Here is a 27,923-nt window from a genome sequence, read left to right as displayed (position 1 = left end):
AGAACTCTAATAGGCAGTCTGATATTAAACTGATGCAACATAGCTTTGGGCAGGTTACATTTGATGCTTTGATGAAATATTTCCATAGCCTGGGTGGCTGAATGCAACTACAAAATTAAGCTTTCCAGGGCACCTACATTCAGTTGTTAATTCAAAGTTGCTTTCCTGGAGCATGTGGCAATATTTGGTTTGTTTGGTTTGGGGGTTTTTATGTTTTTGGGGTTTTTTTGGTTTGGTGTTCTTTTTTTTTCCAAAATGCCCAAAGAAAAAGTGATTTGCTGATTGTTCATCAACTTGCAGAAATAGGTTCAAGTAGCACAGTATGTAAATGAAATCTTAAAACAGTTACTGGGCCTGAATAAAATAAAATAAAATAAAACGAAACAGTTCCATTAGATGAAATCCTAATCTTACAGAATCAGCAAGAAAACTGTAAGAGGGTTATCATCTTCAGTGGCATAGAATTTGTACTTAATGTTCTGGGTTCAGCAGTAGCCGTCATTTTTTTTCTCTTAGCTGGTGCAGTGCTGTGGTTTTGACTTGGAGCCTGGGAACAGTGCTGATAACACCAATGTTTTCAGTTGCTGCTCAGTAAGGTTTACTCTGACCAAGGACTTTCTGAGTCTCATGCTCTGCCAGGGAGGAGGGGAAGCCAGGAGGAAGCAGAGACAGGACACCTGACCCAAACTAACCAAAGAGGTATTCCATACCATAGCACATCATGCCCAGGATGTAAACTGAGGGCAGTTACCCCGAAGGGCGAGATCACTGCTTGGTTGGGCTGGGTATCGGTCGGCAGGTGGTGAGCAGTTGTATTCTCCTCCCTGTTATTTCCCTTACCATGATTATTATTGGTAGTAGCAGCAGTGGTTTTGTGCTATACCTCAGTTACTAGACTGTTCCTATCTCAACTCATGGGGGTTACATTCTTTCGATTCTCCTCCCCATCCCTCTGGGAGCCGGGGGAGCAAAAGGGGGAGTGAGCTAACTGCTGTGTGGTTCTGCATTGCTGGCTGGGCTTAAACCACGACAGTTAACCATGTAACAAATCATTTAAATGTTCGAGAGAGGACGGAACACTAAAGCAGGATGAACACGGAACACACAGTTCAGTACACTGCAACATTCTCCCAGCTGCCTCTGCCTGCAGCCATCACCTACAAGAGTGCTCTGCTACCATGTCGGAGGTGAGAGCAGTGTTACAGCAGATATCCTCACTCTTACTGTTGTTAATTAATCTAAATTATATATCTTAAAGCCCCATTGTGCACAACTTTGTATTAATATATGAGACACAGTCTTCACCCACAGTCCCTGCAGCTATTAAGACCAGCAACTAACAAAGAACTTCAGGGGTGGATGCCTCATGCAAATAGGATTGGTATTGTAGTAAACCAGATGTTACCTGTTCCCATGTGCTCTCAAGCTCTAGAAAAGCTGAAACCAAACATTATCTGAACAGGTACTGTTTATCTTAGATGCTCTCCGAAAGGGCCCCTTGTAACAGGCTAGTACTTCCACTTTAGATACATCCTTCCTGTAACAACAGGATCACCCAGGGAAGGGCCGCTGGCAGCTTTCCTGTTCCCTTCAGATAACAACAGAAATGGTGAAATGCCACTATGGGCCCAAGTGATGTTTAGTTTAAACAAATTTGCAACACTTCTCTACTTCTGCAGGCTTCTTAATTAACAGGCTGTAGCACCCTTTGGGGAAATGAGCAGAAAAGGATTAGCACATAGAGGAAAGACTGAAAAAACAGATGAAACTCTAGCATAGATCACACATAGGTTCCCCATTGAACATTTGAAAATTGCTGACATAAAGGAGATAATCTGTGTTATTAATTGTCCTGAAATAAAAAAGGGATGCAACTAATGACATGTAAACCTGTAAGTGATAAAGTTCCTGAAGGAACGCCTACCTCAGGGAATTTCTTCTCTCTGAAGGTCTCAGAGCATAATTCTATTTTATAATTTAGGTCTTGCTTGCTTTTATCCAGGTCTCAACAATTCTGGCATTAAAACACAACCAGGAGACCTCATAGCAGCCTTCCAGAGTCTGAAGGGGGCCTATAGGGATGCTGGGGAGGGACTCTTCATTAGGGACTGTAGTGATAGGACAAGGGGTAATGGGTTAAAACTTAAACAGGGGAAGTTTAGATTGGATATAAGGAGGAAATTCTTTCCTGTTAGGGTGGTGAGGCACTGGAATAGGTTGTCCAGGGAGGTTGTGAATGCTTCATCCCTGGCAGTGTTCAAGGCCAGGTTGGATGAGGCCTTGGGTAATATGGTTTAGAGCGAGGTGTCCCTGCCCATGGCAGGGGGGTTGGAACTTGATGATCTTGAGGTCCTTTCCAACCCTAACTATTCTATGATTCTATATTTGCTACTGATTTACTCACTATAAATTGAGACCTTCTAGAGTGGCTGTGTTAAGGGAACTAAAAGTGCTGTGAGTGTGAGATGCAAGCAGATTTGATGTACAGGAATAATTAAAAATGTCTCTGTGTCTAAAGACAGGATATCACTTCCTACCACTTTTCCCTTTAAACTTCATTAGCAGATCTTGGGGTGTGCTAGGACTGCTTTTGAAGATACAGTTCCTGGCTTATTGTTCTTCAGTCTGCATGTGCCAGAAGAACAATGGAATGAACATGTCTGAAGTTGCTCTGTTGCCAGCTGAACTGAGTAGCAACAAAATAACAGCCTTGGGATTTTGTCCCTTTCAGCTTGTAAGGACCTGGTAGTTAAACAGCTGCTTATTAGGATGGAAAAGCACTTCCTTGAGTCTTTATGTGCTGCCATGAAGTAAGAGTTCATGGTGGTTCAGGAATATCTGTTTGTAAGATTTTGTGCTCGAGACCTAGTATGTGTTGCATCAGACCAAACCAGTATTTGTTAGCTATCACTGTTTCCAGCTGATTCTAATCCACATGCACTGACGCTTGAAGGAAACTCAAAGTCTCAACAGAAGCTGATGGATATTTTCCCATTATCAGAAGTTCTTTGTTGTATCTCTTGTCACTGGTATATTGCAAAAGCTACTAAGCCTCTATCTCACACTATATTCTGTTTGTGATAATACAAGTATCCACTTTCTAGGGACCTCATCCCTATATGTATTGTGGGGTCCTCCCCCTCAGTTAGTTTCTCTACTTTTGAGCCACGTCACACTTCCTTTGCTAGAGACAAGCTACTTGTCAGCTTCCAGTTGAATACCGTTATTTGTTGCTGTAATTCTTGGGTGTTTGCAGTACATGTAATTAAGGCCTCCTGTGAACAAAACTAGCAGAAAGAACCAGGAAGGTTCATTGCTATCACTACCACAGGGTCAGGTCTTTCAAGAAGGTGGCTGAGGTGCTACCAACAGGAAACAAGATTTCTAGCCATTTTAATAAGTCAGTCTGTCCCTTTATCTTGGTCATTATAATTAATTCTGAAAAATACAAGACCAGGAAAATCTGTGTGGAAAATTAAGCATTCTATTCCAAGGTTGTCCTAGATATGCAAGTTAATCAGTAATGGAAAGCCTCTTCTAAACCAATTAAATTACTTTAAGTGTTCAAAGCACATTTTCATTTAATGCAGTAGTTTGGGAAAATATGATTATGTAAATATCAAATATTGGGAAGTCTGACAATTAAGAACTAATTTCTTCCTTTAGTCTAAGAAACAATGATGTGATAGCGAATACATCACTGAAACCAGTTAACTGAACTCACATATATTAAAAAAATATGTTCCTGAAAGACAAGCCATTATGGATTATACAGCACTAAGAAGAGAAGACATAGCAGGACAGTTGTTAAAGCCTGTGTAACGTTAATGAAGACAGGCTGATTTTTATCAGCTGGGCTAACATCTACTGCACAGGAGCTGGAAGCCACCAACAGAAGCCACCAATAGTGATAAGAATGTCTTTCTGTAGCACTATTTATGGTCCCTGGTGAAGTCAGTAAATGCAGAAGTCTGTTATGTTGGGTTATTACACCAAAACATCTGAGACACTTTTAAAACTCTGATATGGCATCAATTACCTTCAATAGTTCAGTAGAGCTGTAAGGGCAAGTGGTAGTTTCCGTCATTTACAAGCTGGTGAAATCACTTGGTTGATGAGGTCAGAAAAGGATCTGCTAACATGTTCAGCTGTAGAGAAGAATTCCTGCTGCAAAACAGACTGTTGAGCTGAAAAGTAGAACAGATTTTTAGACTTTCAGACCATTTAGGTGCTGTCAGAGCCCTAAAAAATTCTGTAAATTTCTAATTTTTTAGAAACAGCAGTTTTTGCCATCGTTCTTTCTTTTACATCCTCATTTATCAAAAGTGAGACATCTTGACCGTTGAACAAAGCTCTAAGCAAGACCATTGATCCTACAAAGGGATTTTGTACTGCTGGAAGTCTGCCAGAGACTAAATTCATAGTTACAGGGTCAGAAGGGGCAAAAGAGAAGACCTCCAGTGCCCTCAACTGTAAGTTTGCTCCTTAACTGACTGCCAAGACTGATTTCCTCTCATGCACTTTGACTCATCCTGTTTCAAATTAGTCCAACATAAGGAGCTGTATTTCACCTTACAGGAATATGTTCTACCTTATGCTATAGGGCTGGCATATTTCTACAATGGCAAAGGCAAGAATCTGGGTCTCCTCTGAGGGTTAAATGATTACGAACTATATTATAAACTGGATGAAGGTGTGAAGACAGTGTGAAGATACCTGGGAGAACTTATACCTGCTTGGGATTGGAGAGACACTGCATCCTTTAGTTTCATCACTAGCTGCTGCAGTTCCACTTCCTCACTGGCTTCTTTCTCATCAGGTGGTATCTTCACTGCAGTGGGAGTAAAAACTGTATTCCTCATGATGCCCCTGTGGGAATTTTTTGTCAATTCAGGCATATGTGTTTGATTCTCTTTTGCTTTTTTATTCCGAGGTCTGTTGCTCTGCAGGGATGCTGACTCCAGTGAGTCTTCTGAGAAGATGAAGTCCACTGCAGTAGGAACTTCAGGTGTCTGTAAAAGCTGCATTCTATTTGCAGAGTTGGAGGGATTCAAAGATTTCCAGTCTGCACATGTTCTGGGATTAGGCCTTATTTGGGCAGGATTCAATCCACCCTGCAGTGTCCTTTCCAGCAGGACTTGAGGACTTCTTGGCATCATGTATTGACACTGTACAAAAGGATGCTCTGATGACTGGAACATTGCCTACAACAGACAATACATAGAACCTACATCATGAAAATCATTGATAGTTTAACTTGCTGACAGTACTAAAATAGGTAAGAAAATAATTTCAGGTCTTGTGAGCTAAAGCAATTCTTTTCATGAATAAAATATTATCCTGCAATAAAATAAAATTTGTTTGTGGCCATTTTTTCCACAATTTCAATGTGAAGACATTATATGCTTTAATGCCATTGAAAAAGTGAGAATAATAACATTTCAAGAGTAAAATTGCAGGAAAATTCTTCTAGAAGAATTGCATTAAGTGAAAAAAATATATGTATATTTAACACATATCAAACACCTCACACCTGTTAACATTCAGAATTCCAAAACTAGGTTGGTTGTCAGTGCCACCATTGTACTTGAATCTTCTAGACAGAACTATGATGGCAAATACCATCCACTGCATGAACACCGAGTCTGGTGTAACTGGGATCACTGAGCCTACTGTGCATGTACTGGACACAACTTCATGTGTGGAGCCAGTCCTGCAAACTGTGGACAGGTCAGTGTCACAGCATGCACATGGAACCTTATGACATGCCAGGTCATACTGGACTCCATGTGCAAGTGCTAGAAAGCTGGCCAAGTGTACAGTGCAGATGCATCTGGCTTTTCTCTGTATTTGGCCATCCTTGAAAAACACATGAAAAGTAGCATTGAAGAAAATGCTACAAACATGCTGCAGGTGGCAAACATGTATGCATTCCCTGTGAAATAAGGACCTTTTTAGAACCTCAGAGAGATCTTAAATAAACAAGAATCAATACAATTTAAAGGAAATAAAACACTTTCTGTTTGAGTAAAAAGTATTTTATTTATTCAGTGCCAACACAGAACTCTTCTCTAAAGAAAAGACTGCAATGAAGTATATAACATTTCTGTTGGAAACCATTTTCTCACTCATCTTCTTACTATACTGGAATATCCTCGCATTATTTTAACTGCCGTAGTATCTAAATATCCCAGATATTGGTATGTGCCTGATGCTAAATATATACAAAATGACAAGTAAATCCTTGCTTCAGAGAGCCTAATTGCTTCCTCTGAAGGCAAGACCCTAAGCAGACAAGTGGAAGGTGCACAAAATAGTATCAAGACTGCTGGTTTGCAGCAGAAGGAGTAGTTAGTGCTCAGTAATTGCCCATAGCTATGAATATTTTTGCTTTATTTATCACTATACCTTTACTTCTTGCTTCATTTGCTGCAACTTCATTTGTAGGTTTTCATGGCTTGCTCTCAGGCTTTGGAGCTTTGCCTCTATTTTGCAGCTTTTGTCTTCCTGACAGTTGTGAAGAAATTGCATTTTGCCCTTCCACTTGTTGAACTGCTTCTTCATGTACCTGCCAAGGGACACAGGAGGGTGGGAATTTTGCTAGATCTCACACACACAAACACATGTAGTCATGGAAAAGAGCAAACACTGTAGCACAAGCTTTCTCCTATTTGTCAGTTCAGGAAATTTTGTCAGCCTTGGAGTTAGAGGCCAGTATTATAGGAATTGGGCTGTAGCCATGGAATTAGCAACAACAGGAGTGTTTTAGATGAGGAAAGATGTGAACTGAGCGGAGCTATAGCCAGGACTGGGCCTTGCATCTTGGGGTTTTACTTTTCCCATAAGGGTGGTTGCAACAGGAGAGACATTATAGCAGTCCCTCTGTCTAAAAGCAAACCACTTATGGCAACTCCCCAACCTGGAAGATTCCCATCATTTCCACCTGGGCAGCAAAGGAGTAAAAGCAGCCTCTGTCCCTTTGCCTGAGTTCCTTCTGTGCAGCTTGTTTGATGATATGAATAGTTCCTGCATAGGCCACTTGTCCTTGAAAAGATCCTGTGATGTTTGCAGTGAGAAGTGCCACCCTCCCCCACACACCACAGAAGATTTAGAAATAATTACTTACTTGGAGCACAGTCTGACAAAAATACCACACAAATCTCTGCTCTAGAGTTGGGATTTCTCTCAGAAGTCTGAGTTGGAATACAGTTTTGTTTTCCCCACAGCTAAGGTGGAGACTGACAGAAAAGCTTGATGACATTGTAGTACTAAACCAGCTACTTCACAACGCACAGCTGAAAAATTTATCTCATTTGTTTAGTTACACACAGAAGTTCACCTGATTCACTTCCTTTTGGGTATGTGCTGGCCACAGACAAAAGCCACATCAATTTCACTGGAATTATGCAAGCCAAACCTTTTAAAATTAAAATTAGTATTACAGTGGTACCTTAGAACAGCATTTAATGGGTCTTTACTGTAATATGGTGACTACCTTCAACTAACTCAGAGCCCAGTTCTGTGAACAGGCACGTAAATGCTGGAAGTTAGTCCAGAAAAAAGAACAAAGAGTTTCCCATGAGTAATGTGATTCATTCACCCAGTTATATGATAAGCTCTGGGTCAGAGGGTGCTGCAGTGTTTCAGGAGCAGGCTTCCCAGATATCCTATCAACTAGTGCTAATCTAAATGAAAGCTGAAGATCTTTGTCATATCTCTTTGTCTTCTCATGTGAGAATAGAGTGGTGTAAAGATACAGACTTACAATGAAAATACAATTGTTTTGGTCTAGTCTTGGGGTGCCCTTGGGTGAATTTGGAGCAATAATTGTACATTGACTCATGAAAAAGAAACAAAACAGGAACAGAGGGAACTGAACATATTGTAGGAAATAGAGTAGATTCAGTCATCATACTACTGCATTTACCTACCTGCTGTCATTACGAATACTTCTAATGGATTCGTGCATTTTTAACACATCTGCTTCAAAAGAGGCTATTGCCTGTAAAGAAAAGTATCTGTTCATAACTTTATCAGCAATAACATTTCATTTTCTATGCAGATTTTGATACAAGAGGGCATGGCAAATTTGGAATTTGGTGTGTCTGGCAGATTTATTAGCTAATTTTTATTTAACTGATTGCAGTCATCTGATGCACTAAAGAATTTCTAATGGCTATTAGAACTGATTGCAATATTTACTCTATAAAGCAAATTTATTGCCCTGTGATGAATTCTAAGTGTATGAGAACTTGCTTTGTTTTATGTTAAAACAAAACCCTCATTCCGTGGAATTTCCGCTAAATGGAATATTCTGATTTGAGCAGTGAGACACTTGAACCGGCTGGACACAGTAGTTTTGGCTGCCCCATCCCTGGCAGTGTCCATGGCCAGGTTGGATGGTACTTTGAGCAACCTGGTGTAGTGGGAAGTGTCCCTGCCCATGTCAGGAATGAGATGATCTTTAAGGTTCCTTCCAACCCAACCCATTCTGTGATTCTGTGATTCTATGATTCTGTGAAGTCCCACAACTGCTCTGGGACAAGGAGATGGAGGGAGAGACTGGATGTAGAAGAGAGAAGCTCCTCATCTTTGAATGAAAGTAGCAGTCTCTGGACCATGCAGGAGACAGTAGCCCAGAAGTCAGGGAGACAAACACTGCATTAGAGGTAAGCTGCTTTAGAGACATGGTATAAACTGGGCTGGAATCAAGGCTGCTAGGAAATTTTAAGACTAAGAACTGGGGCCCCAGCACCTCCAGGCTTTTGGATTCTATTAAAAACTATAATTTGACTTATGGTCTGCATCTTTTTAAGCAACACTGAAATAATCTGCACTACAAGATGTTGGAAATCAGTATATAACTGCTCCAAAAGAATTCTCAGCCCTGAGAGAAAATGAGCAAGAGAACAACACGTGACAGAATCCCAATGCAGGGATGCAAGTCCCATCTTAATGTCTTCTAAACCAACAAATGCCAGTCATCAAAATTATATGCTTAAGTAATGTCTGCCTACTGCTGCTCCTGCAGATACGTGCTGGCTGCCACTATAGCTCAAGCTGGGCAGCAGAGTCCTAAAAGAGAGGTCTTCCAAAATTCATGTCGGGAATGGTAGCCTAAATGACCCGACATGCACATGCTAGTTATCAGCTACTGCACCCCTGGCTTCTGGGAAGAACAAGACGAGTGGATAACACAAAATGGTTTGAACACAACCCAGTGTTCCCTATGTTCTGAGTACGTGCAGAGCTACTAACCTTTCATATAAATATAGAAACAAAACACTGCTTTGCACTTATTTTTACCTACACTGTCCTACTCTCTCTTCTAGCATTCTTTCTATGCAGGGAACCTGGAAATGGATTAATGGAGAGCTTTTATGCATGAGTTATTTTAGTTGGAGTGAACATTACTCTGGGTTTATCTTGAAGAAGGGTCCATTCTGTCCTCTAGCTATTGCCATGGTGACAAAAATGGCCTGAGTCTAATAAGAATTAAGATGTCCTTCCTTGACTTTTGCCTGCAGTTTGAAGACAGGATGGCATTTTTTTCTTGTCAGAACAGAGAGAGGCCTTGGTCTTAGCTTGTCTTTAATGTTGGCTTTAACTAAGACCACTTGGGAAAAAATAAAAACTAACAGAGCAAATATTCTTAAAAATACTTCTCAAGGTCACTGAGCTCAAACAGTCACTAATCTGTGGAAGGTATCAAATTGAAGCTTCACTAAGTTTTCAGACAACATTTTTTCCATAAATGAAAAACTAACAGAAAGTTGAAGCTGCCCATTATGTTTCTTTTTCACTGGTAATTAGAAGGCAAATAAATAGTTTCCTTGGTAGGTCTTCTTCACAGCTTTAGCACTATTTCAGGTTCATGTTTCATTCACCTGAGTTTCTGTCTTGCCTCGCTCTGGTGTCTTGATGTTATTCTCACTCTTCTGCACTACAGTTCTGTTTTCAGATATGAACTTGGGTGACTCAAGGACAGGTCTGTCCACTAGGAAAGACAGGTTTTCAGGGCCAGGTAGTGGTGAAGCATCGAGTTCTTCAAGGGGACTGTATACCAACAAAGAAATAAAGAGTAGAGAAAGGGTCAAGCATTATATGGGTTTGGTACCTAGAAAGATCAAAATAAAACTAATGCACTGTAAATAGACAGCTGTGCCAGTGAATAAGCACAAAGTACAGTTTAGCTGTCTGATGGCATATTTTAGCTGAAAGAATTAAAAAAAAAATTCCACTCTTTCAACAGAATCTCAGCAACAGGTTCTTCTTTCCACCCAGTTAATATCGGTGCAATAGCTGCTTGTCTTTTTTGCTTCCTTTAGCAGAGATCTAAATATGTTCAAAAATTCAACTACAAAAAGATAGCAAAGGACCAGATACCATGCTGTTCAGAGTTGTGCTAGGGAAAGTCCAGATACCTATCAGCCCCACTAACACCTGTAACAGCAACCCCAAACAAATTATTCTTTCTCTTATTGCTACCAAAGCATTAGGCAAGCAACACCCTGCAGAATTACAGAGAAATCTTGATTGTTCCCAGAAGGATTAAATGACTTTCAAAATGAAGAAAATATTTTTCATCACTAGTTGGGAAATGCTAGCAGTGAAAAATGTTTTGCATTTTACCACAGTCTAAAAAAACAAACACTGAAATAATTTTCTCCATAAGCATCACTGTAACTATCATCCATTGGTCTCTACTGTATGTAAAAAATAGGTGTCTAATAGCAACGCACTTACCTAGCAGTGTAGTATAATCACGTTTTATAAACAGATTTTTCTCCTCCTTCACACAAGAATTAAATTAATTACTTTAGAGAGGAGGGATCATTTTTTCCCTATTTCAGTCTCAGCGAAGCCTGATTTGGAGAACACATACTAGATGCAAGAGAGTTGCTGGGTCTTTACACAACTGCGACGGAATCTCATCCTTTGTATGTTCATAGTGCTTACCCCATATAATCGCTCCCTTCAGTTTCTACAGCTAAATATCAACAAAAATCTCAGAGCAACAAAGGAAAAACTGCAGGGGAAAGTCACAACATGTCCTCCGATGCTCACTATTAACTACTGTGACCAATGAAAATACAGTAATTCATTTAAATGTTGACTAAAAGCAGATAGAACTGATCTGAAAGAATTGGAATGGTGATATCAGCTGCTCACTATTTTGAGCAATCTCAAATATTTTTTTTGTGGGATTTGCAGCTCAGTGGGACTTGCGTAGAATGACTGTCAGTGAACTCACTGTGGGTCTCATGTGCAAAGCATTCACAATTAATTTCCAAGGAGTTTGTCACAGAGGAGCTGCTTAAAACCATTACTAAATATTTGCAATGGTTGACACTAGACTGAGCATAAAAAATGGCATGGAGAGAGAGAGGACATAAGGAATGAGGGAAGTAAGACACAAGCATGTTATATTTTATAAGGCAACTGGTCATTACGTTGTCAACATGGTAATCATGGTTAAGCTAGAGAACAATGTGCAGCAGCTTCCCATTTATGCTCTCCCTTTTTAATGGAAAAATCATGACATGGTGTCTGCATAACAAAATCACTTATTCAAAGGACATCATCAAGCCATGTCCACAGCCTGGCATACTATTCAGAGATCATAAACTCATTGGAAACAGACACTCACGAAGTCTTTTCGTGGGTATGGAAGTACATCTCCTCCACTGCATCCAGAGCCCTCCTTCTCTGAGACTTCTTTCTTCTGCAGTGCTCTTGAAACAGGTTATTTCTGATGGTGCGGAGAAAGTGCTTTGCATTCGCCTTTGCTGACATCTATTGGAATGAGGGATAATAAAGAAGCAAGTGAATTTTCAAACAGGCACTGCCCAGAAGTAGACACAGTCCAAGGCAAAGACAAGACATAAGAAAGCAAAGGTTCACCTCTTCAACAATTGAAGAGGCTCATGGCTACTGCCTGAGCCCTGGAAGGGGAGCTGAGGTGGATGATAATGCAGGACCACAGGCAAAAATGCCTCCAGTTCTGTTAAATAAGCAAAACACTCCGCCTGGGCCAAAATGAGGCAGCCTGGAAATGCCTAATCCAGTATTCTGGTAGCTGCAGTGATCAAGCTCATAGTTACAACAATAAGTCTGCCTGACTAGTATCAAAGTTCCCTCTTGATCAATGGGCAGAAGTACTTTTATACTTGTATGAAGTGTTAATAGGTACAGCCTTCTGTGCCTCACGTCCTGCCCTCATACAGTATAGTAAAACCCACACTTCCATGTCACAGCAGTGTCAGGCTCAGGTACAACAACTAAGCTCAGTAGCTGTATTACAGGAGGACACAAACCAATTCTGCTCCAGGAAGTAACAGCTGCAGAACATGGGGTGAGCTCTGACAGACTGAACAGGGAAACACAAAGAGAGCAAACAGCACGTCTCCCAGAAATTCTCAACATGGTAATAACATTACCACAAGGTGTCAGCATGGAAAGGAAAAATGATGCTGATACTTCAAATCCCCACTCAGTAGCCCACTTCCTGGTAAAGACAATGTGAAAACTTACACAGCCAAGGACAGCATCAGCTAAGAGTGGAAGGTTTGGGAAAAGTGCTTTACCACTGATGATGTCTCACACAAAAAAGATAAAAAAGTGAGTGAGTAGCTTATCTTTCTAATTTTGGTGTAGATTTTTGAAAAAAAAAAAAAAGAAAAAGAAAAAGAAATACGTGGTTAATATTAGAGTAAGGTTTCATAATGGAAATCTAAGTTCAGTGATCCGGTTGCAATATTTCAGCAATAATATGGGAAAGGTCAATATCAGACAGTGTAGGAGACGGAAGGGATTTTATTTTGAAACAAAACTCATCTTCCAAACACAAATTCACACTGTTGAGCTTTGCCACCAGTGTGGCGACAGTACAAGTTGCCCCTGTAACAGAGCCCAAATATGTGACGTGAACTTAGCTGGGCCCATGCTGCCTCTTTGTGCTGCATCCCTGACAGAGACAAATGAGTCCAAATAGCTTGCAATAAAGTGAAAAGGCTCTGAAATAAGGGACATTTCATGAGGGATTTTGTACAACTTTAAGATTAATCAATTCCTGAATGAGGCCACATTGGGATTGAGAAGAATAATCACTGAGGCCCACTGAGTGCCCTTTCCTCGGGTTTAAGGATAATCTGCGAATAGCAAACTTGCCATAAAACTCCTTAGGAAGAGGACTTGCACTATGGCATTTCATGGCTCTATTCAGAACTAAACACTCCGTCTAAAGTTAGAAGCTCCCTTTTTTCCTTTTCCTGACTCACTAATATATCATGCCCATTATGGGTAATACACACAGAATTTCATAATCAACGTACTTCAAGAGTCTACTGCCTACTTGCCTACATGAAAAACCTGAATAGGGAAATGAATCAGTACAATGGGACTCCACCTGCACACAGTGTTCCATAACAGGATGCGAATTCTTATGTGGTTTGCTGAGACGGCCAGTGAAAAAGCAGACTTGGCAAAGGTCAAAATTGAGGCACTTCAGACAGCGATACCTGTAAGGAAAAGCAGAAGGATTAAGTTACTTCCCCACAAGTAAGAATTTGGTGTAAGTGAGCTTGATTACTGGAAATGCAGATCCCTCGGTTAAGAAATGCAGAGAAACACCTTTGTTAGAACAACAACTTTCTTTGGCATTCTCTGAATTCAAGAGTTATTTTGCTCTGTTCTTCTCCAGAACCCACTAATGATATTGGTATTATTTATTTCTGCACCAAAATTCAGTTCAAGGAAGAAACAGTTTTTCTAGCACAGTTCCTGAGAATGCAGTTGTATCTTCGTATGTTTCTGAGGCCCCAACTTACCTCTATTTGCTGCTCTCATGGAACTGTAATATCATTACATTATTGACATAGGATTTGCAACTTTGAAAAAAAACCCCAAATTGCAAAAAACCTAAACCTGCAGGCTTGCTATTAGTGAGAGGAACAGTAAAATGATTTTCTGAACATTCTGGTCAGTATGTAATGGATAGTGTTCTTTTTATACCATTAGTCCATTTTGTACCATTACTTATATCGGTAAGATGCTAAGATGGATAACTTAACTAGCCAGTTGATATGCCTGATTATGGGATAAAGAACTAAGAAATGAGATACACAGGTTTAATTTGCTTTACCACTGAACTACCAGTTTACTTTCAGTAAATCTCCAGAATCATGTCTGATGCTGAGCTAAAGGGAAGCAGGATGCAGGCTTGAGCACTAGGCTGTGATGGTTCTTTCTTTTCTTAACTTACTCGTTAAATTAGATTATGTCCAAAGATTTTTGCTTAATACAGCAGTTAGAGCCTGTAAGGTATGAAAACGGTGGTAAGAACTATTTATGTGGATGCTATAGATTGCAGTAATTACTCACACACCTGAGGCCTATAATGGGGAAAATTTTGCAGACTTTACATCTGGCTTGGTGCGAAACCATTGTTGTGGCTGATAATCTGTAACATGTAGGGAGCCACAGGAGAACAGCAGGCTCTGATCTTAGCCAAGACAAGAATTTTTCTTCAACAATTGCTGAAGTCAGAACCTGGAAAAAATACATGTCTCAAGGTTAGCCGTTTACATCAAAAGAACTTATTTCTCGTCTATAATGCTTAATAAAAGCTGATATTGGACTCTGCTAGCATAGATTTTCATGTAAAATGTTACTGGGTTCCAAAAGGCTTGCAATAAATGCAGGTCTTCAGTAGTATTACTGAGGACCTTTTCTATAGCTATAAATCCTCCTATACTGTGAGACTGACAATCAGTCCTGCCCCTTAGAAGTAGATACTGGTGTATGTTATATGGTGATATGCTTGCAATTTTAATCAACCAGCAACATTGACAATCATTCCACAGGACATCGTAATTTCACTCACCCCATGGAAACAGCTGCGCGTTGCAATTTCCACACAAGACAGAGTGCAGCCTTCTCCCACAATGGCTGGTATCTGCATCAAGAAGAAAGGCTCAAAAACACCTCAATAAAAAGCAGATGTTCCCATCATGCTCTGCTGAGATGGTGACAGCACACAGATGGTGAAGTATCTATAGAAATGCCATTTTACACACTGTTCTGAAAAAATCCTGTTCATATTCATACCATCAGCATGCAATTTCATAGTTAAGTATGTGTCAGAATGATTTGCTTCCAGCTCACTTACTGAAATGGATCAACATGCTATGTTGCTATACTAGAATACTGAAGGACACTGGGTTTTAACCACAGGAGTCATTTTCAGATCCCATTTTCAGCACCATTTCAGCTGGAAATACATGTATGCTAAGGCATTTTTCTGCAACTGCAAGCTATTCTAGTGAGTTCAAATATCCAAAGTTTGGAGTCACTTTAGGAACAGCTGTATGCAGCTGTTCCCAGGACATGTAAGCTCCAGAAAAAATGAATGCACAGAGGCACTGATGCAAGTGGTGACACTCGCTGAGAAAAGCTGTAGAATTTGCTTCTTTTATCTACTTCTCATGGTAGCTCCCTATATCTGCAGAGCGCCCCACTGACTTTAATCCAATAATGTAACTGGATATAAAACCATGTATTTTTTCTCCTAGATTAGGATACTCCTTCAAGATCTGTTGTGTAACAGCACTGCCATAGCATTACCTGATTTAAGTCTGTTAGTAGGCTTCTCAGGGCACTACGGGTGATCAAGGCCATCTTCCCATCAGGGACAGCATAAAACTGGAAGAAAGCTGAAAACAACCAGAGGAAAGAAACTGGAATCCTGGCAGAGCCTGAAGTGTCTTCTAGCTACTCATTCTTAAACTATCTACATGATGACTGCAGTCTACCAAATAAACTCCTCAAGAAAGTTCCCCTTAATGTCACTAACAGGCGTTCAGTGACAATAATTTCTTCCTACAGGCAGGGAAAAGAGAAAGAAAGCAAGGATATTATGATAATTCCTTGTTCCTGGCAGTTAAGACAGGTAAGGATGAAGGAAAAATTTTCATGGCTGTAACAAAAATATTTAAATTTGTTTAAACAAGATAGGTCCTATTTAAATCGTGAATTGTTAATTCCAATTGTTATTTGGAAGGAGCTACACAATATGCAGTGAGGGAGTATGAGGCCAATATGCCACTTGTGGTCCATCTGCTCTCCATTTTGGGCATTTAATCCAAGCAGAAATCTTTGTGCTGCACATTACATCGAGCTACCTTTATCTGTTTTACCCAGTCTTTTTAAGCATTTTTGTCTAATGTTAAAAAGCTTCCCGGATCAAATATATAAAACTGTTTTCTAATTCAATGACATTTGAAATTAGGGACTTTCTGGGTTTTTTCTGCTAGGCAAAAAGAACTTGCCCTTCATTTTTAAGCTCTACCTATCTTAAACTTTACTATGACTTGTTCTGATCTTTATTCAAAGATGACTAAGGATATTGGTGAAAAAGTATTCTCCTGCATCAGCCTTTCTCTAAGCAGTCAACATAGTTTACTCTTTGTATGGCAGAGCTGTATTCTCTTTTAAAATGTTCAGTATTTCAGGCAGTGTATAAAATCATACATTTCCCACCTCTGTATTTAGCCAGTAGAGTGTCTCCTGAAAGAGCAATTAGGGCAGCTGCAGCAGATCTAGCTTTGATATAACCTGTTCCAGACCTAGGAAAATAAGATAAGATACACTACAATCACTGAGAATGTAAAAACTGAAACCTCTGAAGAAAAAATATTGCTATGTTGAAGAAAACTTTAAGACTCCCCTCCTTTTATATGTACACAACTGATGTCCATTTTAGTGATATTTTATGTCTAGGACCCTTTGTCACTGAATGTAGCTAGAGTTAACTGTTCAAGATGCCAAGCAACCATAAAACAAAAAGAAAGCATCTCCTTCACAGACCTCACATTTCAGGTAAAATTTCATTTTCATTTCATTTACAGACGTGTCCTAAAAAAAAATATCTGCTCTTCATTTGTGGAAAGCCTTCTGAAATACGAAAGAGAAAGCAGGATTATAATCCTGGTTTTGTATCATAACATCAGGCAGCCCCAGATCTTCACTGAGCCACTCTTGGGCTGATTCCCTTTAATTTAACTGCAACTCAATTTTATCAAAAGGATATATGCAGGAGCAAGACTTCAGTTTTGAGTGTCTGACCACAAAGAATGTAGCTTAATTTAGAACCCAATTTTGCAACATAGGCACCTAATGGAAAGATGTTTTTTTTATGTGAAAACAAAGCAGACATGAATTGAAATCCTGGAATTCTGTATTTAAGATATTACTTTTGCAAAGCAGTATTGCACGTCAAAATACCATTACAGAAAATTGTCTTCAAAGTGTCTTTAGCTAAATTGTGTTTTTCCAAAGCATACTGCATAGAACTACGATACACTTCCATGGGAAATTGTTGGTCAAAATCTTACAGATTTTGAATTTATATGTTGAGTTTTTCCATAATTTTCATAGAAAAAAATGCCCAAGATTAAAACTAAAGTACACAAACCAACTCCTCATGATGGTTTATGGGATTTTACTAAGTAAGAACCACACAAATGGGGAAAAGTCCTTATGTGCTTTTGCCACTAAATACTTTCCAGTGTTTACAGCAGACAACAGCACTCTACAGAGGTGCCTTGATTTGAAGAAAATTACAATAAGCTTTTTCTAGCCCACATACATGTCAAGAAACTTGTAATTTATTTTAAAGTAATTACAGCAATAGTAAAATTGTACACTATCCTAAGAAACCAGAAAAAAAGACCAAGATAGTCCTGTTAAGAAGATTCTTTTAATCATTTCCATAGAGTGTACACAAATTACAACATACCCTTGATGTCTCTAGCTTTGTTTCATAATACACCAGTTTATTCTTAATCTTAATTGATTTTTTAAGTACAAAAACCCCCCATAACATAGGACCATAAGCAGTAGTGATCATATTAATGACCAGTGATTGAAGGAGAAGTCCTGCAGACCTCCTACATCTCACTTTCTGTAAGAAACTTTGCTCTGATGTAGAATGGAATACATTTCACCTGTGGTGAATAAATTACAAAATGAACTTAGCCTTTATGTTTTAAATGGGTCACAACCCAACCCACGTTTGGTCAATTAATTCATTAATCACAAACAATACATGAGGTAAGTACACTCTGTGAGCTGTTTTCTTAATATTCACAGAAACTATTTGCTGTTCACAGGGTTTAGCTGATCACCTTAGTTATGAGATTGTACTTTTGTTTCATAATTAGCTGATGAACTTTTTAAGCTGGAGAAAAATGAATAATGAAAAGTGACTAGCAAATTCTTGACCTTTCTATGGGCATTGTAATTGAAAGGCAAATATGCATTCTTTTTCAGAACTATATAAAAAAATCTTGGCAGCCAAAAGAAGAGCTACTCCCTGTAAAACTGTTTACAGAAAAAGTTAGCATGGACTGGCATAGATCTGGGCTTCCAGATAATTTTGGAAACATTTGACCACTTTCTCTGATAAAGCTTTGTGCCTCATATTGCTATAGCTGAACTACTCCTGTTGTGTATATAAGAAAAACATCAATAAAATGTAAAATTTTGATACCAAAATGGTGTGAGAGTGATAGAAACAAACTTAGCCTAGCAGTACTTTGTGATGGATTTACATCTGTGCTTCCTCTCACCTGTCATACATGGCAGCTAGCAGGCTCAATGTGAAATCAGCGGCTCTTGGATGTACCTGGCCCGGTTTTTCTAACCTCGCCCTTTGGAACATTTCTGTCAGCATTCCAGAGATCTGCTGCACTTTCAGAGAAACCTGCTTTTCCCTCTGGCTCTGTTCACTTGACAGGGTGTGCTGAATCAGAGAAACATCAATCAAATCCACTGTGGAAAAATTAAGGGAGAAATGAATGAGAATCCCTGCCTTTTATGAATGGAAGCTCAACTATTTTTTTATTAGAAGTGTCTAGCTAAGACATGTCTGTTACATAAAGTCTAAAACAGCATGCAGGATTTAAAAATAAATAATCTGGGAAAGGTATTCCTGTCTATAGATGTAGCAAAAGTTGTGAGGCTACAAAGAACAGCTGAAATAAAATTCCCTGGATCTGATTTTGGGATAAATAAAAAGGGAATAAAATAGCATAATTAACTGCAACCAAATTGTAGAGGGTAATAGCATGATTAACTGCATCCAAATTACAGTCCTAACTTTAATTCTATGTATAGATAGATATTTTGTAGACTCCAGAAGAAGCAGAGAACCTAGAATATGTCCTATGATCTTTCCAACGCAGATGGGAAAATATCAGTGTGAAACACTGGTGAATCTCAATCTGGAAAACCGTGTGCAGTTCTGGTCACCAGTGTTCAAGGAGGAGGAGAGTAAATGGGACAGATGCTATGCGTGCTTACAGAAGACATGGAGGAGTAGGAAACAGAGCTAATATAAAGCTGTGTGAATTGGCACCAGGCAGATTTACTACATCAGGCTGCGATCAGACTAAATACATTTATAGGAGGGCATGCCCAAATGCAAAAATACGGCCAAGACCAACAGACTAGTCATCTTTCTGGGCAACCCTGGTCTCGTGAGACCTCACTTGAAGTACCATGTACAGTTGTGGTGTCCTCAACATAAAAAGGACATGGAGCTGTTGGGACAAGTCCAGAGGAAGCCACGAGGATAATAAAGGGGCTAGAACACTTCTCATATGAAGACAGACTAAGAAAGTTGGGGCTGTTCAGCCTGGAGAAGGCTGCGTGGAGACCTCATAGCAGTCTTCCACTGTCTGAAGGGGGCCTACAAGGATATAGGAGAGGGACTCTTCACTAGGGACTGTAGTGATAGGACAAGGGGTAATGGGTTAAAACTTAAACAGGGGAAATTTAGATTGGATATAAGGAAGAAATTCTTTACTGTGACAGTGGTGAGGCAATGGAAGGGGTTGTCCAAGGTAGCTGTGAATGCTCCATCCCTGGTGGTGTTCAAGGCCAGGTTGGACGGAGTTTTAGGTGACACAGTTTAGTGTGAGGTGTCCCTCCTCGTGGCAGGGGGTGCTGAAACTAGATGATCTTACACTCCTTTGGAACCCAAACTATTCTGATTCTATGAAGACATCACTTACAGTGTTGTGCATTTTCAGCAAAAGACTGTTTCAGGTGGAAAATTCAAGAATTCCATGCATTTTAGCTCAATCTGGAATTTACATCCAGTAGCTAGGTGACAGGGAAAATGAGTGTGGGGTTTGTGTTCTATCACATTTAATTTTTTCTCATTAATACTTATAGTATTAATAATTATTTATGTCAATGCATTTTTGATGATCTGCAATCATTTCCAGTAAATCGACTCATAAGAAACACGAGAATTTGACATTTAACAAGAAAAAGAATATACAGATAATGATTCATAATTGACAGTGATGTCTACATAGCACTGTTGCAGATTGTAATACAAATTTGATTCTCTCATTCCTTTAGAATTTTACTAATGTATTTCCACTGACATTCAAAAGGGGAAAAAAAATCAATTTGAAGTACTATCTAGCTCTTAAGTGCTTGTAATACATTCTGAGAATCTCAGGTGGAAAATGAAAGAGAAAAGTAGCATAATAACTTAGGGTGACAGCAGTACAAGTTTTGTTACAGATTCTTCTCATTGTCAAAGCACAGGATTCTCTTCAGCTACTAACACTGGCATAGACTTTGTACTGAGCGTAGTTTTAGGGCTGTTCTGTAGATGGAGCTCTGAACATCATTGAAAGCCTCTGTGAAAGAAAATAAACACGTTACAATGGTGGTTTGTCAAAAAACAAACCAAAACAACACAACAAATTATTTAACTAAAAATCAAAAGAACCAAATATGCACTTGATGAGATAGCTTGGTGGGGAAAGTGGTCTTATGACCAGTGACATGATGGGTTGTAAAAATAGTATTTAACATATCACAGAATCATTGAATAGTTAGGGTTGGAAAGGACCTTAAGACCATCTAGTTCCAACCCCTCTGCCATGGGCAGGAGCACCTTACCATGCCACCCAAAGCTCTGTCCAACCTGGCCTTGAACACCGCCAGGGATGGAGCATTCACAACTTCCTTGGGCAACCCCTTCCAGTGCCTCACCACCCTTACAGTAAAGAATTTCCTCCTTATATCCAATCTAAACTTCCCCTGTTTAAGTTTTAACCTGTTACCCCTGTTCTATCACTACAGTCCTTAATGAAGTGTCCCTCTCCTGCATCCTTGTAGGCCCTCTTCAGGCAGTGGAAGACTGCTATGAGGTCTCCACGCAGCCTTCTCTTCTCCAGGCTGAACAGCCCCAACTTTCTCAGCTTGTCTTCATACAGGAGGTGCTCCAGTCCCCTGTCATCCTCATGGCCCTCCTCTGGACTTGTCCCAACAGCTCCTTGTCCTTTTTATGTAGAGTCCTGCATCTGGGCAGGAACAACCCCAGGTTCCAGTATAGACTGGGGAACGACCTGTTATAGAGCAGTGTAGGGGAGAGGGACCTGGGGGTCCAGCCGACACTGTGCCCTTGTGGCCAAGAAGGCCAATGGCATCCTGGGGTGTATTAGAAGGGGGGTGGTTAGTAGGTCGAGAGAGGTTCTCCTTCCCCTCTACTCAGCCCTGGTGAGACCTCATCTGGAATATTGTGTCCAGTTCTGGGCCCCTCAGTTTAAGAAGGACAGGGAACTGCTGGAGAGAGTCCAGCGCAGGGCAACTAAGATGATTAAGGGAGTGGAGCATCTCCCTTATGAGGAAAGACTGAGGGAGCTGGGTCTCTATAGTTTGGAGAAGAGGAGATTGAGGGGTGACCTTATTAGTGTATATAAATATATAAAGGGGGAGTGTCACGAGGATGGAGCCAGGCTCTTCTCAGTGGCAAACAATGAAAGGACAAGGGGTAATGGATACAAATTGGAGCACAAGAGGTTCCACTTAAACCTGAGAAGAAACTTCTTCTCAGTGAGGGTGACAGAACACTGGAACAGGCTGCCCAGGGAGGTTGTGGAGTCTCCTTCTTTGGAGACATTCAAAACCCGCCTGGACACGTTCCTGTGTAACCTTATCTAGGTGTTCCTGCTCTGGCAGGGGGATTGGACTAGATGATCTTTTGAGGTCCCTTCCAATCTCTAACATACTGTGATACTGTGACACCAGAACTGCACACCCAAGTGAGGTCTCATGAGAGCAGAGGGGCAGGATCACCTCCTTCACCCTGCTGGTCACGCCCCTTTTGATGCAGCCCAGGATACGGTTGGCTTTCTGGGCTGCAAGCTCACACTGAAGCCCACTCACATTGAGTTTCTCATCGACCAACACCCCCAAGTCCTTCTCTGCAGGGCTGCTCTGAATCTCTTCTCTGCCCAACCCGTAGCCGTGCCTGGGCACACCTATAGAGCACACCTGCTTCTTTGTGAATCAAGTCTGTCCATGGACCAGAAAAAAGGATATGCACTGTGCATACTTTAAGCCAAAATCAAAACGAAATTATATTTCTTCAGCCAACACTGTTTCTTGATCACAGATGCTCTTCTACAAGGAACGGTTTGTCAGTCTGCACAGCAGGGTTATTGTTTTGAAAGGCTATGTTTGCAGCATTAAACAAATTTTCTGTCAAAATTAACATCTGGGGCTCTCACAGAAGAAAAACAATTTACCAGAGCAACTGGCTTTTGACATCTCTGCTTAGTAATCTCACCCAAAATGCTTGACTAAGTCTCATACCTTTCCATGATTTCAGCTCATTTCTGTCACATCACTGAAGTATGTTTTTCAGAGTGGGAAGTAAGGGCTTCTAAAAATGGCTTATACCTGATACTTCACACACATTCCTAGAACTTCAAGACACACACAAAAATGGGGGAGGGAGGTGAAGGCTTAAAAAGCTTTGTTTACAAAGCTTTAGAAACTAGAAAGGGGTTTATTGGTTATCCTCCTGTCCTAAGAGACTCTTTCTCCCTGTACTTGAGAGAGCAAGAGTTACTCACAGTTGATTAAGGTCAAAGATAAACAACAAATACGCATAACTGAGTAGAAATAACTCAGAAACTCTGGATCTGTTTAGTCTGGAAATAAGCCAATCTGTTTGCCATGGTTTCCTACAAATGTACCAGACTAATGTTAATAGTCAGCAAATTATGGGCTCTCCTGCTTCCCAGCTGCTGCCTAAGATATAGAAATAAGCCAATATCTGCTATACCATCTGTTTAGTCCTCCTCATGTCATACTATGTTTTGTGATATTATTTGGAGATGTAGTATAGCATATCATACAATGTGAAAAATCGGTTCTGACTTCCATGCATCATCAATTCTCTGTCTTCAGTAACCTGATCCAACGCTCTTTTCAAAGTAACAGAAAGACTCCCACAGTTCTCAGTAGGCTATGGATTAAATTCCAAATGATTATTTTCAAATACAAATGCTAGAAACACATGCATGATCCAACTCAAACACCTTCCATGTGCAAGATGACTAAGTGGAGGGAATCTGTTTCAGTAGCCATCTGCTACTCACTTGAAGTCCATCCTTACAGACAAAATGTGGCCTCAGAGTAGGGCATTCTGTGCCTGTCAAGCAGTTCCAGAGCTAACTTGTGAGAACACACAAGTAAAACAGCAGACAAAATAAAAAAAAGACCAAGTAAAATACAAAATATTTTAGGATTAGTTTTTATGAGAGGCTATTTAGGGACAATAAACTTTCATTTCTCATAGCGATGGAGCTTCCCCTTTGGACAGAAAACAAGCATGTAATAATTCTGCAGTGGGACAAATTTCACTTCAAGAGTCATAAATGCCCTTTGTTGAGAAGCTGGCAAAGGAATTCCTACACACGTACAATGCATTGTTTCCCAACATCTCCAGCTAATTACCCGCTAGTTCTGCATTTTGCATTACTTGTTATCTAGCAGTGTCTGCTAAGATTTTGCACTCGGGAAGGGAGTGTATGGCCATCCTTCATGCCTATTCAAGAATATGTGAAACAAACCCTTATGAGACATTTTAAGTCAGAGAACATGGCTCCTGAGTGCCTGACCATTCCATAAGCCCATGCAACAACAGCAAGGAAGGTACCAGGACAGATCCAAAAATAAAGGTGGGACATCACAGCTGCGTAATTTGTCATTTACGTGCTACAACACAGAGATTCTGAAAGTTGCATGATTTCATTACAGTTCAGTAGTTTCTGTTCAAACAGACAGATGTTTCTTGAGAAAAGTTGGGGAAAAATGATTAAAATCCTTACCCTGCAAGTCTGGATCCATTGGAAATGAACAGATGGCATTAGGCATTCTATAATGAAATAAACTAAAGTGAAAACCCACATTTTCTAGGCAAAGACATATCGAACCATTCAAATCAAACCTTTTAATCTGAACAATTACTGGAGGCATTCCAGAAAAGAAACTAAACAGAATTACATAAAACAACATAATCATTTTAGTGCTAAGTGCAGAGAAGATCCAGAAAATTGCATGCTGTCTGCTCAGGATAAAGTAGGAGTAATTCTAGTAACTGCAAAACAGTGTGAGGGCAAAACCAGTCCCCAGAATAGTTTCAAGTACAGGAAATGGGATCTTCCAGTATTGAAGTGTCCACTGTTTACAGATAGAATTACTACACAATCCATAGTATATAAATTCAGGGTCAGAGAGGTCGCCTTTACACCAAACTCTTCCCAAGATTCATTGATTGCAATTAGTCACAAATCTATTTTCTAAAATTTTCAAAAAGAACTGAAGTTTTCAGCTGAGCCAACATTATTTCTTTTGGGGCTGAGAAGGAGAGGAGAAAGGAAGCATACCCATGAATCTACTTCTTCACAGAACCCTGAAAGCAAAAATAATGATGTCCCTAATAATAATAAAAACTGAATATCTCCCATCAGGATTTATTTCATTAGCACCTGAAACTCCAAATATTTTTAAACATTAAAATATAAATATGAATTCAGTTCAGTAACTATCAGTTAATGTTACAGCTGAAAAACATAAGTTACAAAAGGCCACATATATGGCTTGTAGTGGGGGAAAAAAGGCAATTTGCTAGAATAAATAAAAATGCAATAGCTGAAAACTGTCTAAAGCTTTAACAATAAATTTGGTTTGATATTAAAACTGAACTTACTCGAATGTTCACTTTATTACATTCTTCCAGTAAGTCATTGATCATTTGCCATAAACATGACAGAATACCTGCCAATTATGAAGCATAAATATTCAATGATCTGTAATTACTGAGTCTGTCATAAATATGCTTCTCACCATTTTAATTAGCAATAGCTGCAGTTCTGTGTTTCAGTTTCTAAATAACCTATAAATACTTTGAAATGATGGGATACAGATTTGCTTTAATAGCTTCTTCATTAAAGACTACAATTTTTATTAAAGTCCTTTTTTGATAGAATTACCACTATGTTTCTTTTTCACTATTCCTCTGTTTAATTCCTTACTAAGGTTTAGGCTCAACCCTGGATTGTGTAAGACTACAGTTCTGCCCAAAATTTACATACACATGTAACTTTGCTGACACAATTACTCCTAAAATAGGTTCAGTAGTATATGCCTCTGAACAGCTTGACAGAAAAGTCAATATAGGGAAATGAGTGAAATCAGAAGATTCTAAGCAATGAATTAAACATAAGTGTTTAGTGAAAGCTGCATGTAGCAAACTAAAGGATAGACTTACAAACACACAGTTTGTCTCATGTTTTCCTCCTTTTTTTCCCTCCACCAAAGCTACATAAAACAAAGCAAGAGGATAAATGTATAAAATACACAAGTTAAACTCAAATTAGAACTCAATCATTAGAATTTGCTCACTCAAGAACAGATCCACTGACTTGACTACATTATACAGCATGCATAAACTATTTGTATTTGATACTTACATTAAGATGACAATTTCTCTATCCAGTACAGAATAATGCCTAACCTTTAAATTACCCATATAGATAAACATACCATACTTTTGTACTAGGGTATTCATAGTCTCAAAGTTAAGTATGTGTTTATGTGTTTTACGAAACTGGCTATCACTGTGCAACATAACATCATTTCCCATCAACCCTCCCCTCCAGAAAATTATGAAAGGCATTATTAACATAGGCAAAGTCTACATTTTTATATACAAAAGTCTATGGAGAGTCCAGCTCTTGACTGCAGTAGGAGTGCTTGGGTGACATGAACAGTGTCTACTTCAGTGTTAACACATCTACTTTATAATGAACATGAAAGTAGTAGTAGTATCTGCTGCCATTAACTATAATTCTGCTCATTGATAGACTATTTCAGCCAGTGTGATGCTGTATTTCAGTTACATGTGCCCTTTAATAATTAAAACCACTCCACAAAATGAAGCGGACTTTTAAAAGTAACTACCAATGGACAGGAAGTAAATTTTTACAATTAGAAACCCCAATCCCATTAACACAAATACTCTCATGTGCAGAATAAGAGTAGACTTATTTTTTAATCCCATTGGAATGTGCAAGAAAAATAACATCTGATCACTTACATGTATTTAGTTTACCTATATAAGTTCTCAGCATACGTACTTTAGCAAATAAAATTAATTTTTAAGTATGCTACGTAATTAAGTTACAGTACAGAAAAAGCCAAACCAGATAAAGTAAGAAAGAAATCTTCCAATAGATTGACTTGATCACAGAGGCTTTCCTTCTTTTGAAATCAGGCAGCATATGATCAGCGTTTTAAACATACATAAAATAAACTACAATTACTTTTGTTTCCTGTGAAGGGTAAGAACATTCTATGCTTTTCAAAGGCTGAAATTATTGCTTTCTCTTAAATACAGTAACAGTGCTTACCTTTCTCTCAGCTACTTACTAAAGGCCCAGAAGTCAGACAGCACTGCCAGAGAAAGCCTAGTTTTATAGCACTTTAAAGTTGACTTCAAGACACAGTTCTAAAGGTTTTGCTTTTCAATGAATGCTCTTCACAACAAATGCCTGGCAAAGGCCCAGATCAAAGTATCAGGTAATGTCTAAGCAGTCAAAACAGAGAACACTAATTAATTAGTCATAAATACCTTGAATTATTAAAGATAAAACTCCTTTGATCTCTGTTTCAAAGCAATTTTTTCTTATGGGTAGAGTGCAATATTTCTAAATTGAAGGACCTTTACTAAGCATCTCCCAGTTGCTGAGAAACAGTGTTGCTATAGAGACTGAAAAGGAGGCCGAAGCTGGCACAGTAATACAGAAAGCACAATGTGCCATAGCAAACAGTTGGTGCAACTACACAAAGAGGGAAAATAGTAAGTAAGTCCTAGTGGTAATGTCCTAGAGTAAGAATTCTTTAGGCCAAACATAAAGCTTACACACTCATCAGTACATGCAAATGCTAGTGTTTATGCAGCATATATATAACATTTGTGAGACATACACTTCTCTTAAAGCCCCTTTTCATACATTTTTCAACAGTTACTCTAGTACCCAGGTAGTAGGATTCATCAATGCTATGAATATCCTACATACATATCATTACTCAGTAACTTGTGAAAAAATGTGTACCGTTTACTTATTACTTATAGAAATTACTTATTACTTATACAAGCACCAAACTTAGTGATGACCAAGTCAGGCTGTGCTACAACTGTAACCAACTGTGAATATTTTACCTTTCCTATTACTCTTTCTTTTTCTCCTCAACAAAAGATAGGTAAAGAAATTTTTCCATTCTATTATGCTTCCATGGGGAAAGACCTGAATTTCCCTGCAGGCCATGAGGCAAATCTAATTAGAATAATTTAGGATACAAGAGACATCCAAGACATTTGTTTTGCCTTTCTCCTCCCAACCTCTGAGAAAAATATCTTTGCCTGTGGTTTTCAGGTAGTGACCCAGAAGTTTGGTGTGGCTGCTTATATATTGCAGAAACAGTTCATCTGCTTCTCATTAAGAGCTATGCAGTGTTGGTGCTTGAATTGCAGCTTGTTTGAACTA

General features: G+C 39.3%; 1 protein-coding gene across 2 annotated transcripts in view; it reads right to left on the bottom strand.

Moving 5' to 3' along the window:
* DYTN (dystrotelin) overlaps nucleotides 1-26,230 on the bottom strand; it is a 42,228-nt gene extending 15,998 nt beyond the window's left edge. The window contains exons 1-15 of one of the 2 annotated variants that reach the window (XM_061378422.1): nucleotides 25,646-26,230; nucleotides 24,204-24,250; nucleotides 20,643-20,717; nucleotides 18,630-18,831; nucleotides 16,540-16,625; nucleotides 15,625-15,713; nucleotides 14,885-14,956; nucleotides 14,387-14,550; nucleotides 13,409-13,520; nucleotides 11,651-11,796; nucleotides 9,888-10,056; nucleotides 7,932-8,002; nucleotides 6,409-6,568; nucleotides 4,733-5,204; nucleotides 4,040-4,187 (exon numbers count right to left, since the gene is read on the bottom strand). In XM_061378422.1, the coding sequence (XP_061234406.1) occupies nucleotides 4,084-4,187; nucleotides 4,733-5,204; nucleotides 6,409-6,568; nucleotides 7,932-8,002; nucleotides 9,888-10,056; nucleotides 11,651-11,796; nucleotides 13,409-13,520; nucleotides 14,387-14,550; nucleotides 14,885-14,956; nucleotides 15,625-15,713; nucleotides 16,540-16,625; nucleotides 18,630-18,831; nucleotides 20,643-20,717; nucleotides 24,204-24,250; nucleotides 25,646-25,665 (1,989 nt within the window). In that variant the 5' untranslated portion in view covers nucleotides 25,666-26,230 and the 3' untranslated portion in view covers nucleotides 4,040-4,083. Of the gene's footprint in view, nucleotides 1-3,030; nucleotides 4,188-4,716; nucleotides 5,205-6,408; nucleotides 6,569-7,931; nucleotides 8,003-9,887; nucleotides 10,057-11,650; nucleotides 11,797-13,408; nucleotides 13,521-14,386; nucleotides 14,551-14,884; nucleotides 14,957-15,624; nucleotides 15,714-16,539; nucleotides 16,626-18,629; nucleotides 18,832-20,642; nucleotides 20,718-24,203 lie in introns of those variants that run through there. The other variant, XM_061378412.1, reaches the window with a different exon arrangement.
* Nucleotides 26,231-27,923: the final 1,693 nt, after the last annotated feature.

The sequence above is a fragment of the Neopsephotus bourkii genome, unplaced genomic scaffold, assembly GCF_033783945.1.
Source record: "Neopsephotus bourkii isolate Nb327-2 ecotype Australia unplaced genomic scaffold, CSIRO-AGI_Nbou_v1 NB_196, whole genome shotgun sequence".
Taxonomy (NCBI): Eukaryota; Metazoa; Chordata; class Aves; order Psittaciformes; family Psittacidae; genus Neopsephotus; species Neopsephotus bourkii.
The sequence above is the reverse complement of the archived record's forward strand: the minus strand, read 5'-3'. Positions and strand labels throughout refer to the sequence as shown.